This window comes from Hyperoodon ampullatus, assembly GCF_949752795.1.
Source record: "Hyperoodon ampullatus genome assembly, chromosome: 14".
Lineage (NCBI taxonomy): Eukaryota > Metazoa > Chordata > Mammalia > Artiodactyla > Ziphiidae > Hyperoodon > Hyperoodon ampullatus.
This window is the reverse complement of record NC_136927.1, coordinates 80661613-80680648: the sequence shown is the minus strand read 5'-3', so window position 1 is coordinate 80680648 and position 19036 is coordinate 80661613. Positions and strand designations below refer to the sequence as shown.

The following is a 19036-nucleotide window of genomic DNA, read 5'->3' as shown; positions in this document are numbered from 1 at the left end:
AGATCTCTTGGACAGGGACATCAGTCTGTATGATGCTACAGTGGATACACGTCATTGTACGTTTGTCCAAACCCACAGAATGTATAACATCAAGAGTGAACTGTAATCAAAACTATGGATTGGGGGTAATTATGAAGTGTCAGTGTAGGTTCAATGAGTGTAACAAATGTATCACTCTGGTGTGAGATGCTGATAGTGGGGGAGCCCTGCATGTGTGCAAGCAGGTGGTATATGGGGAATCCCCATACCTTCCTCTCAATTTTGCTGTGAACCTAGAACAATAGAATCTTTAAAAGACATCTGATGGAAAAGGCGGCAGGTACGTGAGCAGAGGAAGTACAATACACACGTCTGCTGCTTGTTGCTGCCTGTTCACAGATAGCATTCATGGTGCCCCACAGGAAGAGAATCCCAGCGGACCGTGATGGGTGGGTGTCTAGCAAGCCTCAAGGTGAGTATAAAGCACAGTGTGTTGTAGCTACAACCGAGTTTGTAGGGGCGCTGGCAGCCCTGAGAAGCCACAGTTTCCATTCAAATCAGAAATGGTCTCGAATGCAGAAAGAAGGCGATGCAGTCTAAGAAATGTGAACAACAGAAGAACCCTATCGCATGAGTTGTTACTCATGTTACCTCGCTGCCAATGTGCAAAAATGATGACTTAGAAAAGGAAAGATGGAGCAACCACTAGCTTCTTTTCCTTTCCACCCTTCCTTACTCCTCCATAAACTGAAAGTACACGGTGTTGGTAGAATGCATGAATGTCTAGAAGCAAAATCAAAACAGTGGAGTCAGTTTGTGTGGCATTTACTCTGCTTTAGTAAAAAAACGAAATACGAGTTGTGTGATTTGGGAGATTCTGCACAGGAGTTCACTGCCTTTAAAACCGATATTGCACAATAGAATATGAATGGTAAAACTCATGCTAATAACTTAAATTTTTAATTTTTCTTTCTTTAGAATGACTTAGAATAGCAAATAAAATACATAACACGTAGTGAGAGACTGTGGAAGAAAGGAAAGCGCTTTCTATTTCAGGATGTCTACCAGTACTATTTCCTGCTTTTAGAGCGAGGGGCTCAACGTTTTCCTCTTGCACCGGGTCCTGCACATCACGTAGCCAGCCCTGCCCACATTACCACTACTCAGTAACACTTGAGGAGATTCTAAGATACACCAGCCACAATGCCAAGTGCCCTGCCTGAATGATGTTCCTTCGCGGCCTGTTCCTTCGCGGCCCGAGTCACTCACAGCCCTAAACCTCATATAATTAATCCTTCTGTAAAACAGATGCCAACCTCCTAATCATGGCGTGGACGTAACTGAGATGGGTGGATGTGAAATGCTTTGCAAAGGGTAAAATGCCATCCACGGGGCACTTACTGTCACAAATAATGACAGGGGAGCCGGTCCCATCAGAAAGTGCTTGCCCAGCACCTCTTCGATGGCAGGGAGGCAGTCACCCCGTTCTGCAGGGTGCTGAGAGTCGGGATACAAAAACCAGCACCAAATCAGCTCAAAGGCACGGCCAAGAGGGGCGGCAGAGACTGAGGGGGGCAGAGGGCAAGCTGCTGGTTCCGCTCAGCAGCTGGTCAGAGTCGACGTGTGAACCCAGGGTCCGGGAGCCCAGGCCCTTGACCCCCAAGGCCAGCCTGCCTCTGTGCTTGTGTCCACCCTGTGTGCGCGCCTGACAGCTGCTTAGCAATTGGGTTTATTACATTCCAGATTTAAAGGTACAGCGCTGAGCTGAACTTGAGGTTATAGACCTAAGTATGGTGCATCCAGCTGTGAATTCAGTTTTTATTTCAATAGTATTTTTGTCCCTTAAATGTGGCTTTCTGAAAGGGGCCTTCTCCAGCCCTCCCTGTTTCTCTCTCTTAGCAGCCTCGGCTTTTGTTTCATAATGAGGATCCTACTCTGTGACTCTATTTGTAGGACTCTGTGTTTAATTGTAATGAGCCCAGGCAGGGTGGGGACAGGGCCTCTTTTCCTCACCACTCTAAATGCAGGCCTGTATATAGCCCAGTGCTCAACAAGTATTCATGGTGGGTGCTTGGATGTGCATATTAATGAATAAAGCCACAATAATTACTAGTTTGTATTTCTCCTTAATGTTTTCAAGAACACTGAATAATATAACTTATCATGTTTCCCTTTTTGCAGTGGCTATTAGGAGGCTCAAAGCCACATCTGTGACGCCTTCATAGCAAGTTTGTAAATCCACAGGCAGATTTATTTGTGGTCCTGGTCCCATTTGCTGTACCCACTCTTATTTTTCTATCTTCTTCTGTTATCTTTTTATTTATGCTCTCATACTGCATTGCATATGTCTTTCTAAGACACCTTAGTAAATATCCTTGCTGGATTAAATAAATAGCCTGTCTGGAATTTCTAGCCTGCAGAGAAAAAGAATGCCTTTTCCAATGCCATGCTCTGTCTCCAGAGCAATAAGCCACCCTTAGGTTACCTGCCTTCCAGTATCCAAAGCCCTTTGGGAGTGATGTTTATGTGACTTGAGGCGGTACAGTGGGTGAGATGTTATTTCCTCCCAATTAGGTGGTTAGGTGGTGGCGGAGGGGGTGTTCCAGAAAGAGTGAAGGTGAAAGGCAGACAGAACGGTAAAACCTTACAGAACGTGTTTTCCCTGCTCTGCCCATGACCCGGGGTTACTGGGGAGGGGAATTAGCTACCCAGGTCAACCTGAGCAGCTGCGGCCGGTGAGGGCAACCAGACAGGATGCTTGTGGTGCCAGGGAGGCATTAGCACAAGAGAAATCAGGTACTCGGGTTTTATTGGAGAGGTGAGGACAGCCCCTGAATCCAGGAAGAGAACCTGCTTCTATAGGGCAGTCGGGGAGAGGAGGGCTCCACCCAGACTTGTGTTTGCCCTGCTCTGTGTATTCAGCCAGCAGGCTCCGGAGGAGGAAGCAAACAGCAGGGAGCCGCTGGGCTCATTTGACAGCCTGGCACTGGGCAGCACCAGCTGGAGACACGGTGCTCCAAGTAAAAGCAGCTCCAGGTGACACCAGAGGTCAGAAGACACTCCCACCAGGGGCTCAGCAGGTAATTGCTTCCAGATCCTTTAAGCATGGCTGGAGGGTTTGTTGTTTGTGGCAGGCAGTGAAATGTAGAAGCCAGGGGTCAGAGAGGGTTGCGCTTGACCCCGGCTCTGCCACTGAGTCACTGTGTGGCGTTGGGTATGTGAGAGCCTCAGTTTCACCATCTGTGAAATGGACCCAAAGATAGCCTTACCTAAAAGGATACAAAGATTAAATGGCAATGTGGGCAGTGTCAAGTTCAAAGCAACAGAAATAGCTCCTATTTGCATGGAACAATTGAGCGTCATTTCAAGTGAATACTTGGGGGAAAGTCAGCAGATGGAAGGGTGTTCTCTGTGATTTGGGGACCACCATCAGGACAAGAATCCCCCATAGTAAAGCCAACTTTGAGTCTGTGTCTAGGGGCATTGTCTAAGGAAGTAAAGGAGACAGGGAGAAGGACTCCCCGAGGGCCTTTTGTGAATCCTGCTCTTTCCATAAACTGTTCTAGTTAACATTCAAGACTGCCCCTTGAGGTAGGTGCTGATTCAAATCCCAGCAGCACAACTGCAGAAATTTGCATTGCCTTCAGAAGTTTTCCTGCTTTGAAGAGTCATGGTGACGAGAGGGTGGGACCAGTCTCAGTCCCACCGCGGGCTGCCTGGTTGCCCTGGGGCAGGTGACTTCACTCTCTGGGCTTCAGTTTCCTCAACTATAAAATGGGCATTATCATAGTACCGAGATCAAAGTGACAGCCCTGAGAGCTGAGGGGACCAACGCCTGGGAACACCTGTGCGCTGGACACGTTAGCTCTTATTTTTGTTGTTGTTATCATCCTCGCTGTCTGATAATTAGGAAAATGAGGCTCAAGGAGGGGGTGGGTAGGAACTCCTAGATCTCACAGAAAGGAAGTTGTGAAACTGGGATCCGATCAGGGCCAGGACTTCAGTGAGATGAGTGAGGCACTCACCTTGGGTGCAAAATTTAAGAGACACCAAAAAACTCAGTTTTCGAGATAAATTATATTTTAAGGCAATGGTTTAAAATTTTAAAACCAATGCCAAAACTCCACTGTGAACAAAGTAGCAACATATTTAGTAAAGATAGGATCAGTCCCAGCACTAATTTTGGTTTTTTAAAATATTGTGATAAAATATATTGTCTATCTTGATAGCTGAGTTTTCTGGTGCCCCTTAAATTTTACACCAGGGGGCACCTGGCCCCATCCTCATGGCACTTTGCTCCGATTGCGCTGCCTTAGATGCCTAGGGTGTATAGATCCTTCCTGTCTCCCTAAATAAAAGGCAAGAGAGGGCTGTGCTAGTGTAGTTTTCAATTTAAGGGGTCCCAAATCATGGTGGATTTTTTTCCAAAGGGTTCTGAAACTTGGGAAGGGTTGTCTTTTTAGGAAAAAGGCATGTGCTTCAGGAGAGTAACGGGCCTGGAAAAGCCCATCCTGGCTCATTTCCAATGATGGGGATGCACAGGGAGAGGGTTGGAAAAGACCTGGGAGGGCTGCTCTCAGCTGCCGCTCCCACAGGCCTGCCCGAGCTGCTGGCGGGTTAAACATTTGTGGAGTGTCACCATGTCAGCAGCTTCTTTTGCCGCCCAGATCTGGGCCTGGAAGCAGTTAAGGATCTGAGTGCCTGAGTCGTGTGCAACCAGGTTCAACCTTAGTTCTGCCTCTCCAGAGCTTTCTTTCTGATCAGGATTACTTTACTCTCCTTCATCCATTTAATCAGCAAAGGTGAATTGAGGACTCAGTCCGTGCAAGCAGGACAAGCAAGGTACCTGCCCTCATGGAGTGTATATTCTAGGGATGAAGGGCTTGTGTCACTAAGCCTCAGTTTCTTTATCTGTGTAATGAGGGAATAATGTGGGCTGCTGAAAGAGAAAATGGAGACAACGTAAATAAAGTGCCTGGCCCCAGGCACCTTGGGGGCAAAACGCAGAGAGGCACTCACTCTTAGGTGCCCATCTGCACCTACCCAGCCTTGAGGGGGAAGCCTCCTTGCATTTTGCACCCGGATGCGTCTCCTGTCCCACCCCACTCCTGGCCCTGCCCAGCTCATGGTAAGCCTGCAGTTAATGTTACCTGCTATCTTTATTAGCTTAAAAATGGTTGGTGCCACGCTCAGAATAAGATACTGAGCTCTGTCTGACCCTTCTAGGAACAACAATGCGTAAATGGATGCAAACACAATGGAGTGTTCCAATAGCAGGACATCAGTTACCAAGCGTTCTTAAAACACTCAGTGCCATTTTGATAAAGAAGCCCCTTCCCCTGGGCCCACATGGGCCCGTGCCAGGGCTCAGGGCACAGGACTTGGGGAGCACAGAGGTGGATGGATTTCAGTCCTCATGTGCTCTCTCGTGCAGGTGGCAGCCTACACCACTGCACACTGCAGCCCATGTTCCCAGCATGGTGCTGGGCACCATGGGGAGATGCAGGACCATGGGACCTGGCAGAGCAGGTCTGTTCTCTTTACTCATCTTGACCCTGGCTTTGGAGTTGGGGGGCAGAGGGCTTCCTTCTGGGTGTGCCAGCCTGGCCATGTTGACACCGCCCTCAATGGGTGGTGAGAAGGGCCACAGTTTGCCTGCATTCCATTGCATTGATCAAAGGTGTTTCTCTTTACTTGGTGACTAATTCTGTCACCATTCCACCATTCGAGGACCTCCTCCTTCCATTTGACAGTTGTTTAGCTGCCGGCTGGTAAGGCAGCTGCAGAAATGCTCTTTCTCCAGGGCAGGTTGTACCATATTTGGTGTTTGATCTGTTCCCAGGAGGACGGCATACTGTTAAGCTGTAACTAAAATGAGGAGATGCTGGCGGTGGTGGGAGGGCTAGGAGGGGATAAAAGTGAAGGTGTCTAAGAGAACAAACTTGCAACGAGTCGTAAATAAGCCATAGTGATCTAGTACACAATATAATGAGTATAGACAATAATATTGCTTTACATTTGTGTAATGTGATAAATATCACTACATCGGCAGTTACATTACAATATATAAATGTATCAAAGTAATGTGTTGCACCTTAAACTTACACAGTGTTACACATCAAACTTATTCAATTAAAAATCTTTTAAATTAATTAATTGATTAAATTAAATGAAGCCACATGAACACAAATCACTGGAGTAAATGAGGAGGGATTCAAAGGAAACTTCCAGAATGGCCAATTTACTTGTGGATCAGACCACAGAGCTAATGGGATCATAACATTAATATGAGAAGTAAATAGTAAAAACTAACATTTTCTCATCTGACTACTGCCAAACCCTTGGGCTAAATCTTTCCAAAGATTATTGATGACTTTTCAATTTTTTATTCCTCACTTTAGATCTAGCTACATTCCTTGACTAGTTATGATTCTCACTGCAAAAACACATATTCAATAAATATTTAATATTCTATGTTGCATTAATAAATAAAATATAGCATAATTTATATGGCAGAGGAGACAGTAAAGGTAAGAAAGTTAAGAGTTTGAACTCTGGAACGAGGCTGCCAAGGGTTAAGTCCTGATGCTCCCTCTTACTAGCTGATCATCTGTATTGGTCAGCTCAGGCTGCATAACAAAAATACCATAGACTGGGTGGCTTAAACAACACATATTTATTTTCTTACAATTCTGGAGGCTGGGAAGTCCAAGGTCAAGTTCCTAACTAATTCTGATTTTGGTGAAAGTTCTCTTCCTGGCTTGCAGTCCTCACACCTCTGCCCTCTTGCTGTGTCCTCACGTGGGAGAGAGAGAGCAAGCTCTTGGGTGTCTCCTCTTATAAGGACGCTAATCCTAGAGGATTAGGGCCCCACGCTTATAACTTCCTCTAATCTATCTCTAAATACAGTCACATTGGGCTAGGGTTTCCACATGTGAATCTGGAGGGGGATGTAATTCAGTTCATAGCATGATCTTAGGCAAGGAATTTAGGGTCCCTGGGTTTAGGTTCTGTATCTGTAAAATGGGGACCATAAGAATATCTGCCTCATGAGGTTCTTAGGAGGATGTAATACAGAAAAGCATAAAAAAAATTAATACAGAAAAGTTAATACAGAGAGTTAATACAGAAAAGCATTCAGAGCAATACCCAGCATAGAGAAGGCACTGTAGAAATAGTAGGTATTATTGTTTTTAAAGTATGGCACACTTTATTTACCATTTATAATAATAGCTAATCTTTATTCCTCAACTGCTGTGAACCAGCTAGTGGGCTAAACCCTGCATGAACTGCTTTCTTTTCAGCTCAGCCTCCACATAGTGACATTGGGGCCAGATCACTCTCTGTTGTGGTGCTGTCCTGTGCATTGTAGGATGTTTAGCAGCATCTCTGGTCTTTACTCACTGAATGCCAGTAGCAGCCTCCCATCTTGAGTCATGACCATCAAAAATGTCTCCAGACATTTCGAAATGTCCCCTGGGGGGGGCCCAGTTTGAGAAACACTGCTCTTGAATCATTGTGAGAAACAGAAGCATATTTCTAAGGAGAACATTTTAATATAATAATGTAACTCATCAAGAAATATGACAAGATCTGAAATATGAAATGTAAATATATAGTCCTGGATAATTGGGACCAAATGCCCCAGACATTATATAATTTAACATACTAGCTCTGTGCCTGCTACGTGCCTACCTCATTTAACCTTCCCCACACACTACTGTGATGTATAAAGATTGTTGGGTAAGTGTCACAACCTTCCTGTGCCTCAGTTTCTCATAAAAAAATGAGAAAATATCGAAAAAGACAAAAATGCTAATTCAAAAAGATACATGCCCTCCAATGTTCACAGCAGCATTATTTACAATTGCCAAGGCATAGAAGCAACCTAACTGTCCATCAACAGATGAATAGATAAAGAAGTTGTGGTACACACACTCACACACACACACACACATATATATTTATATACAATGGAATACTACTCAGTCATGAAAAAGAATGAAATTTTGCCATTTATAGCAACATGGATGGACTTGGAGAACATTTTGCTAAGTGAAATAACTCAGACAGAGAAAGACAAATACTGTATGGTATCACTTATAAGTGGAATCTAAAAAATACAACAAACTAGTGACTAAAACAAAAACAACAAGCAGACTCACAGAGATAGAGAACGAACGGATTGTTACCAGTGGGGAGAGGGAAGTGGGGAGGGGCAACATAGTGGTAAACGCGGAAAGGGTTATCATGGGATTATATGAAACCATGTGTGTGAAACTGTCGAACAGTGTAAAGCACTATAGAAGTTAAAGACTCTTTCGTTCAATTAAAAAAAGAAAACAGAAAATTGAGAAAATAGCATCTAACCCAGAGGGCGGTTGCAAAAGGGCCAAGGGAAGTCAATACACACACATCAGAAGTGCTCGGCACACAGGAAACACTCAGAACACGCTTATTGTCGTCATCATTACGAATACCGTCATTTTCCACAAGAAAAATGCATTGAGAGGGCCCAGTGCTTTGCCCAAAGCCTCACAATCGTGGGGTTTACAGAGGCATGTGTCACCCCAGCGCTCTTTCTCATGGGGGGAAACAGGGGGTGCCCGGCAACGGAGGAGAGTGGTGGCTCCCCGCTCAGGCTGCCCTCCTACCCTCCTCCCGCGGGGCACGTGCCCCTCACGTCTCAACAACCAATCAGGGGGTGAGGCTGCCCAGGAGCCAGTGTGCCCTGCACCCCTACTCTCAGGGAAGGAACGCCAGAGACCCAGGAGGTTTCTTTTGATTTGCAGGCTGACAAAACAGAGGGCTCAAAAAGGAGTGCGGGACTTCCCTGGTGGTCCAGTGGTTAAGACTCCATACTTCCATTGCAGGGGGTGCAGGTTCCATCCCTGGTCGGGGAACTAAGATCCCACGTGCCACATGGGCGGTGCAGCCAATAAAAAAAAAAGAAGTGCTTTGAAAGGGTTGTGAATGTTTTCAGATGCCCAGGCTGATTGTGATTTGTGGGACCTGAAAGCCAATGCCCTTCCTCCGTCTGAGAATCCCGAGCCTGGTTCTGGGTACCAGGGTAGTCAGCATCTGGAAGGGTCCCTGGCCTGGGGGATGCTCACTTCCCCAAAATATCCAAAACAGCACCTCTTGGCCTCAGCTGTCATGGAAGTCACCCAGAGATCTTGAAAATATTCCGATGCCAGGGCCCCACCCCGGGGAGTCGGATGGAATGGGTCTGGCTGGGGCCCAGGCACGGGCATTTAAATCTCCTGCGGTGATTCTAATGTGTAACCCAGTTTGAAGACAGGCTTCAAGGACACAGTCGGGAAGTGGAGAAGTAAAGGGACTTTCTCATCTGAATGAGCCCCAGCCAAAGACTTACCCCATGTTCTCCAAATGCTGGGCCCTCAAACATGAGTCCAATTTCAAAAACAAACCCCTCTGCCATATGGAGGCTTGTGTTTAATGTCAGAAAAGGTCACAAGAACAAAACAACCCACACCATCAGTTCATCAAAGAAGGGGCATTTTGACATCACCTTCAAACTTTTTTTTTTTTTCAAAATAAAACCTAGCTCTTTCAAAGAATATGTTTTTCTTGATGAAAAAACTTGTCATCTGATTTATGTTTTTCTCCTTTGTTGGAGACTGGAGAAAACTTCATCACAGACAGGAATTGTCATCTGGACCACCTGGAGCCTCAGTTTTACCATCTGCTAAATGGGGATTAAAAGGGTCCTTGCCTCACAGAGACCCGACCTGGCTTCCAGGGTGATCAGCTTATACTGGTTTGCTCAGGACTTTCCTAGCTTTAACAGGAAGGTCCTGCATCCCAGAATGCCCTCACTCCCGGGACAACCTGGATGATGCTCCCCATCACGGGGTTTCCCTTTATGTGCCTGATCGTGAGAATCACCTGTGTGCATTTGCTAAAAACACAGATCCAGGGCCCCAACCTGACTTTTTGGTGAGATGATCATGGGAATCAGAAGTGCTGCAAAGTTCTTTAGTTGATTATATCAAACAACTGGGGGAAAATGACTGAAAATATCAGTGATGATCATAGTGATACTTCTAATCATGAAGAACACCTTCAGGGTACTCACTGCGTGCCACACCCTGTTCGGGGCACCTTCCACGTATTAACGCCTTAACTCCCATGAAACTCTTAAGTGTGTGCCCTTATTATCCCCATTTTACAGAAGAGGAAACTGAGGCCCAGTGAGGCTCAGTAACTGGCTCAGGGTCACTCATTCAGTATGTAGCCGAGCAGGGATTCTCAACTTGGTGGTTTGTCTCCAGAGCCCACATTTTTATCCTGCTGCAGTGTTCTCCACCTAGAATTCTTAGCACTGGGCTGGCAGATGTGATCATCATTATTGTCTTATTAGTTGTACTATCTTTGGGGCTAGAGGACTTGCCACTGTCTTGCCAACTTTTATCAGAAGGTTTAACTGCTAAACGTAAAACCGTTTCCTTTGACCTCCCCAGACATTTTGACCTTGCCCTGGAGGCTGAATATGTTCATTTCTGCCGATACTGATGTTGACCAATAGGTGGCAGTAACTGATTTTTGTCTCGTGGAAATCGGCTCCTCGCAAAATTTGAAGGAAGGGCAATTTCACAACACGTATGTTGTAACTGCTGGTGGAAAGCAATGTTATCTGAGTCCACGTTGTCCCTGCAAAAGACGTGCAAATGGATTTTCCTTTTCTGAGTCCATGTGGCCTTGAATCTGCCAAGAGGGTCCTTAAAAGTGCAATGATTGGGGTAATGGAACCCGAACTCTGTGGGTTGAAAAAATTTCTCTCCTGCTTGCACACATGACACCTCTCCCAGTCCAAAGATTTTTTCATAACCTCAAATATTTTTATGGAAGGTAGCCCCCAAATTGGACTAAATTTAGATTGAATAACAGGAACTTTGAAAGTTTGTAAATGTATTGGTAAATAATTTTTAATTTTATAAAACCTGGATGATGGAGATGTCATCTAGTGTGTTTCCATTTTTGCAAGCGGCCTTGGTCGAGGAATTTAACCTACAAAGCTCAGTTTTCTCATCTGTAAAATTGGAATGATGATACCACTGCCTTGTTGATTTGCTATAAGGAATAAATTCATTTACAGCAAGTAAAGCTCTTAGAACAGTTTCTCAGCACATGGTAAGCACTCACCAAATTTGTTGTTGTTATTATTACTATCTTATCATTACTGTGGTTGTTAGAGTGTTGTTGTCATTATTTTTATACACAGTGGGTTCAAATCCTGGTCAGTCTCAATTTGGGCAACACTTAACCTCTCAGCTGCTTCAATCTCCTTATTTGCAAAATGGGTATATGTTACGCAGGGTGATCTTGAGCAGAAGTGATAAACTTTGTAGAAAGGGCCAGACAGTAAATATCTTAAGCTTTGCAGGCCATATGGTCTCTGTTGCAACTACTCAACTCTGCCTCAGTACGTGAAAGCAGACGTACGTAGATAATACATAAATGAATGGGCATGGACGTCTTCCAATAAAATTTTATTTATGGATACCAAAATTTGAATTTCATATAATTTTCATGTGTCACAATCTATGATTCTTCTGATTTTTTTTCCAACGACTTATAAATGTAAAACCCATTCTTAGCTCACTGGCCATACTAAAACAGGCAGCAGGCTGGATTTGTCCCCCAGCTGTCATTTCCTGACCCTGGCCTTGAATATTCAATATTATATTCATAAAGTCCCATTTATAGATGAAGTGATGGCCTATTGTAAGTATGTATATCTTGGATTTTATAAATAGAAAATATTGCAACATAACTAGTGTCCTGTATGTTTTAGCACTGCTCAGCTTGATTACATGTTGTAATTAGTAAACATATATAATCCCCAGATTCTGATATCTACCAGGTTCCCCCAAGAAAGCCCTTTTCTGGCCTCCCCAATTTCTGATTACTTGAGTCTATTACCAGGGCATAAAAACTCATACCATGGGCCAGAGGCCCATGGGAATCCTTGGAGACGCACTGGCTGTTTTCAGCCAGAAAGCAAAAGCCCTGGCTGTTATTCTGAGAGCCATCAGGGCAGATGAGCCAGCAGCCAGGTCTTTGGAGATGCACGCTACGCTGGAATCGTTTGTGTGCGTGGAAGAGAAGCTTTTAGGTAGTAAGGAAGCTTGGAGTGGCTGAAAGAGTCCCACTTCTGGAACCAGACATACTCTGAGTCAAATCCTCATTCGGCCATTTTCTGGATGTCTTCTGGGTGAGTTTGGGAGACTCAATTTCCTTTACAAGGGGAGGTAATAATATGTGGAACATTCCAGTGGTTGGGAGCACAGGCAGCCGGTGTTTGAATCTAGTCTCTGCCATCTTTAACAGGCTGACCTTTGGAAGGTAATTTACCTCCTTGTGACTCAGCTTCCTCTCAGCTAGAGGGACACAATGGCAGCACCTGTTTCACACGGGTGTGTAGGGCTACATGAGACGGTACAGGAAACGCGCTTGGAACTGAGAACATGCTAAATTATTGTTAACTATTACCATTATTGTTCTAACAAGGCTCTTGAGAGGTTTAGTGATAACGTGGGTAAGTGTCTAGTTCAGCGCCTGCCGGGTGAGGGGTTGTTATAAATGATTATTCCCTCCACTCAACTAATAAGTAATAATTTAGCAGCTGATCAATGCAAATGCAGTGCTGAGAATAGGAGATATAACAGTGGGTAAAGACAGACAGTCCCTGCCTTCGTGGTGCTTACAGTTTATTGGGGAAGGCAGACAGAAGTTAAATACTCTGTTTTGCCCTCCCAATCTAGATCAATTGTTACTTCATTCCAGAACCCTCCTATTCAGTGCTGCCACCTCTTGCCCTCTGCTGTGGCCCCCCTCTTGTTACATTACAAATTTCCTTTTTATTCATAGCACCGAATCCTATGTGTTTTGATAACACATTAACATATATATTGCTTCTTAAGAGCCACACATTATTCTAACCACTTTACAAGCATTAACTCATCGTGTCCTTGTAGCAGTCCTGTAAGGCACAGAGAGGCTAATCAACTCATCCAAGGACACACAGCAGTGAGGGGCAGGGAGAGGGTTCAAGCCCAGGTTGTCTTGCTCCCGGTCTGTGCTCATAATCACTGCACCATGCTGCCTTGAACTATCGAAAACGGCCTGATTTGTGGATTTATTGTCTATTTGTTTATTGTCTGTCCACCCAACAGATTTCAACTCCATGAAGTCGGGGGCCTCATCCATTTAATTCACAGCTGTAACTCTAGTGTCTGGCACAGTGTAAGGTACAGAGCTGGCACTCACTGTATATTTGTTGAATCAATAAATGAATGAAAATTTAGCTAAATAAACATATAATTACACGTAGCGCTAAGCGTTATGAAAAAAAAATGCCAGTACTATGAAAGGTTTTAACAGGGGACTAAATTTAGTTTGAGGATCAGAGAATACTAAAAATTATAAGTATTATTTTAACTGTCCCAATTCTAAAATCTCCTTGATATAATAGTTGTGACTGGCTAAGAAAGAAGAAAATGTTATCTACACGGAATATCCTTTTTGAGATGATAATATTCTCCCAGCAATGAAATGCAATTGAAAACTGGGGCTGCATTTGACTTTTATTCTGTTGAATTTATGAGCCCCTAATCTCCCCTCATCCCCCAAAATAAACATAAGCAATTGGTCTACCTGGGGCTTGTGATAATATACCCACAGTAACTTGGCAGTCTCTGCACCTTAGTTTTATAGGCAGGAGTGAGACTTCTGCTGGTCTTGGGTTTTCATTTTTCTCTGTGTCTCTCTTTTTCTCTGTTGCAGGAACAATGGGTAACCAAATGAGTGTTCCCCAAAGAGTGGAGGACCAAGAGAATGACTCGGAAGCAGACACTCACAAGGTAGTGTGGTTATGGTCACTGGGTCATTAGCTACTAGTTGGGAGAGTCGGGATAACGGCAGAATAAACAGCCTACCCAGGGCTCATCACAGAGGCGTGATTGCTGCTGCTGCTCCTCCCAGGGGTTGTTCAGTTGTATTCAAACCTCCAAACCCATCAAGGAGCTTGTTAAAAGTGCAGGCCCTTAGGCCCCGCTCAAGGCCTGCTGAGTTAGAAACTGCAGGGCTGGGAGCCTATGAAACCTGTCTCCATGGTGATTGATTCCCATGGGGCCAATCTGATCTCTGTTCCCAAGTGGGTTTGGACCAGGGGTTCTCAACTGTGGGTGATTTTGCCTCCCCACCAGGGGACACTTGGCAGTGTCTGGAGATGTTTCTTGGTTGTCACAGCTCGGGTAGTGCTACTGGCATCTAGTGGGTACAGCCAGGGATGCTACTAGACACCCTGCAATGCACAAGACGGCCCCACAGCAGAGAATGATCCAGCCCAAAGTATCAGCAGTGCTGAGGATGAGAAACCCAGTTTTGGATCAGCAGTTTGCAGCTGTGGCTGGACATTAGAATCATCTGGGAAACTTAAAAATAAATTGTGAGGCTGGAATTGTACCCTAGACCAATGAAACCAGAATCTGTGTGTGGAAACCAGGGCGGCACCTGTATTTTCAAGGCTCCTCAACTGTTGCAGGTTCAGCCAACGTGTAGAACTTCTTGTTTGTGAATCCCTCCTTTAGCAGATTGCTCTGGAGGGCTGAGGCCAGGGACACCCAAATGCTTCTCCTTAGACCTTAGATCTACAAGCAGGCAGCAGAGAACCTAAGTGTCCACCACCAGTGCTTCTGCAATCAATTCAGTTTAAGATTTAGAGCCCAGTTAGACATGGAAATCATTGTAGGAGGAGGTAATACCTACGAACTGATATTGATCACAGCATAGAGGGAATTCCTGCTCAGAATAGAAGGCTGGATTCAGAGAAGATTCTCACACCTGACCATGTATTAGAATCCCTGGGAAATGTTGAAAATGCCCGATGCCCAGCACCACCTGAGACCAACTAAAACACAACCTCCGGGTAGGGGCCCTGCCATCAGTAGTTTCCCAAGATCCCCAAATGATTCCAAGTCTGAGAGCCTCTGGCCTCCAGGACCAGGCAGTGACAAAAATGAGCAAAGCAGGAGGGTGAAGCCCACTTGCCGACAGCTAGTTCTGACCAACTTTACCCTCAGCATGTTCCCAGAGACTTATTTTTCATTTGAAGCTGGAAAAAGGTGTTAATGCAACCTCCTGATTTTTTAAATATTGGCAACTGATTCCAAAATACTTAAAAAAAAACAAACAAACTTCTGTGAGCCAAGTAAATCAAATTTGCACACCAAGTATTACCCCAGGGATGCCAGTTATGACCTCAGAGCCAAATGATCACATGAGTTTGATATTTCAGTTTTATGATTTCTTGGTAGGGTTAATGATAAATTCAAGAACACAGGCTTCTTTTATTTTTATTTATTTATTTTTGGCCACACCATGTGGCTTGGGGGATCTTAATTCCCCAACCAGGGATTGAACCTGGGCCCAGGCAGTGAAAGCACCGAGTCCTAACCACTGGACTGCCAGGGAGCTCCCAACACAGGCTTCTTTGAAGCAAAACTATTACAAAAATATAAAGAAAGGAAACATCTTCCACATCTCCCCAGTAGTTTCCCATCATCAGGAGGTGAGTATTTAGTCTTTTAGTTTTTCTTTCTCTCTGTACTTATTAACATATATTATACTACTAATAGTATTAGCAAAATAAGACATGATATGCAGAGTACTTAGCATATAATCAATATTCAGTTAATGCCAATTATTAGAGGTATAATTTATTTTATTACTAAAATGACATATAACATACATTCTTTTTTTATATATAAATTTATTTATTTTATTTATTTATTTTTGGCTGCATTGGGTCTTCATTGCTGCGTGCAGTCTTTCTCTAGTTGGGGGGAGCGGGGGCTACTCTTCATTGCGGTGCGCGGGCTTCTCACTGCGGTGGCTTCTCTTGTTGCAGAGCATGGGCTCTAGGCGCACAGGCTCAGCAGTTGTGGCTCGCGGGCTCTAGAGCACAGGCTCGGTAGTTGTGGCCCACGGGCTTAGTTGCTCCGCGGCATGTGGGATCTTCCCGGACCAGGGTTTGAACCCGTGCCCCATGCATTGGCAGGCGGATTCTTAACCACTGCACCACCAGGGAAGCCCTAACATGCATTCTTTTTTGCAACCTTTTTTTCTTTCCATGTGAGTGTATGTGCGTGTGTATAATATATATGTACATCTATGCATACATATATGTGTATAATCTTTTTAAATGTCTACAATAAATAACAGAAGAGAAAAAAATTCAGGGCAGTGGTCTAAAATTGGAAGGGGGTTGTAACAGTGCAGTGGAAGGAGTGGGTATGGAGCAGAAAAATAGCAACAACGAACTTCCTGTATTTGACGAGAGGCCTGTGCTTGTGTGCAGGACCCTGGAGTGTGGTTAACCTCACAGCATGTTAAGTTCTTGTCCCCTCCCTGGTCAGACCAGCACCCCAGTTTGCCTGTGTGTCCTATCTGTACGAGGGTGTCTGTCCTGCTTGTGCTTGTGGGGCTCATTGAAAGGAGGTAGAGACCATTCAAAGCTCTTATCAACACAGGAGTCCAGTCCTTGCAGCGGGTTATATAGTTTCTCTGAGGTGTGATAGAAAACGGGGTAGTTCCTAGAAATGCAGACTTAAATTTTGTGAGGCACCCTTGTGGCCTTGAGGTCCTTCCTTGAGTTTTTCCGACTTTCCGCAAAGACTCGGCTAATACTGCCACATGTTCTGTTCCAGGTGGCATCTGGCGACGAGTGTGGTCAAAATGGGATGCCAGTGATGGTATCCACCCACTCCGTTCAACTCTATCATGAAGGTCAGTGTCATGTGGGGACTGCTCCTCCTGTGGGTTGGGGGGATGGTGAAGGGTCTGCTGACCCCTGTTGATGGTGAAACAAGATGGAAGAGTTGAAGCCACAGACTCACATGGAAGACACTTGTATTAGTTCCTGGGGCTGCAAACACAGTGTCACTAATCAGGTGGCTTAAGCAACAGAAATGTATCGTCTCACCGTGTTGGGGCCAGAAGTTGGAAATCAAGGTGTGGGCAGGGTTGGCGCCTTCTGAGAGTTTGCGGAAGAACCTGTTTCCCTGCCTGTGCCCTGGCTCCTGGTGGCCTCAAGCGCTCCTTGGCTTCTACGTGGTGCTCTCCCTGTGTCTTCATAGCATCTTCCTTCTCCACTCTGTGTCCAAACCTCCCCCTTTTATAAGGACACAGCCCCATGGGATTGGGCACACCCCCACTGGCCTCATCTTAACTTGGTCCTCTGTAAAGACCCTCTTTCCAAATGAGGTCATAGGAACTGGAGGCTAGGACTTCATCTTCTTGGCAATTCAACTCTTTTTAAAAAAAATTATTAATTAATTATTTATTTTAATTTATTTTTGGCTGCATTGGGTCCTCGTTGCTGCACACGGGCTTTTCTGTAGTTGAGGCGAGCGGTGGCCACTCTTCGCAGTGGTGTGCAGCCCTCTCACTGCGGCGGCCTCTCCCGTTGCAGAGCATGGGCTCTAGGCTCACGGGCCTCAGCAGTTGTGGCCCGTGGGCTCCAGAGCGCAGGCTCAGCAGTTGTGGCACATGGTCCCAGCTGCTCCATGGCATGTGGGATCCTCCTGGACCAGGGCTCGAACCCGTGTCTCCTGCATTGGCAGGCGGATTCTCAACCACTGCACCACCAGGGAAGCCCCTCAGCAATTCAACTCTTAACAGTACTCATCTCTCTTGAGTATGTGTGACGCCTGGTAGAGGCCGAGGCTTTAACTCAGCAATGAGTTAAAAGCAATAGAGTAGAAACACTAAGAGGCTGGCCTCTTCAGAGTCTGATAGACCAAAGTGAAAATCCCTGCCCTGCAACTTACTAGCTATGTGACCTGGAGCAAGTCGTTTGGCTTTCTAAGCCTCGGTTTTCTCATCTGTAAAGTGGGGATAAGAACACCTAGCTCACAGAATTGCTGAGAGCACTCAAGGAGATCATTCACCAAGCATTTTACATATTACCCAGCACTTAGGAATTCCAAAGGAACAAGTAAAATATAGAAGACAACAGAGGGCAGTATTAAAACTGGACAATGTACTTACCTATTTGATTTCATTCTGGAGTATAAGGCTATAAATTCAAAGTATCAAAAATGACTGAGTTCTACTATGTGAGGAATATCTATAAATTATATGAGGCAGTATAGCCCAGTGGTCGAGGGTAAGAACTCTGGAATCAGACTGCTGGTTTTGCCGCCTACCAGCTGTGTGACCTTGAGCCAGTTAAATAACCTCTCTGAACCTCAGCCTCCTTGTCTGTGAAGTGGGATAATAACAGTACCTACAACATAGATATCAGATATAATAAAAGTATATCTTTCAGTGCCTGGCACATAGTAAGTGCTATGTATGTATTAGCTATCATGATTATATGATGGTTATGGTTGCTGTCCTTTACATGTAAGTTTCTGGGCTTCAGCTTCATTTCCTGAACAATGAGATGAATCATAGCATTGGTTCCAGAGGCTTTAGAATTTCCTAGTGTAAGAAAAATACTGCTCTCTGTTTCCCCTCGCTATGCTCTGCTACCCACACCACATCTGACACCAGATGTGTGGGTTTTCCATACAAGTGATTCTGTGACACCAGCTGGGTGTCCCACAATTCAGTTCGGTTCTGACACCATCAACCCAGAGTTAGCAATAGCTCCCACAGTTTAAGGGCTCCCTCCCACAAGACTACCTCCCACTTAAGTTGCCAATGGCAAGTGGGGAGTCCCCAGGTTACCCGCAACTTCTGTTCCCACTTGGCTACAAATCAGAGGTTCTCACGACCTCCTCCTCAGATTCAGTCATTTGCTAGAATGGCTCACAGAACACAGGAAAACAATGTACTTATTAGATTACCAGTTCATTTTAAGAGGATGCAACTCAGCAACAGCCAGATGGAAGAGATGCATAGGGGAAGGAATGGGGGAGGGGATCCTGGGGGCAGTGGGTGGGGCAGTGGATCTTCCATGCCCTCTCTAGGCAAGCCACACTCCCAGCACCTCCACGTGGTCACCAACCCAGAAGCTCTCTGAACC

At 45.2% G+C, this 19036-nt stretch overlaps 1 protein-coding gene across 1 annotated transcript in view; it reads left to right on the top strand.

Annotated features, from left to right (window-relative positions):
- Nucleotides 1–13793: 13793 nt before the first annotated feature.
- BCAS1 (brain enriched myelin associated protein 1) overlaps nucleotides 13794–19036 on the top strand; it is a gene marked incomplete at both ends in the record, with an annotated part of 101295 nt that continues 96052 nt past the window's right edge. The window contains 2 exons of the mRNA XM_079718953.1: nucleotides 13794–13865; nucleotides 16713–16791. Coding sequence (XP_079575079.1) covers nucleotides 13794–13865; nucleotides 16713–16791 — 151 coding nt within the window. The remainder of the gene's footprint in view (nucleotides 13866–16712; nucleotides 16792–19036) is intronic.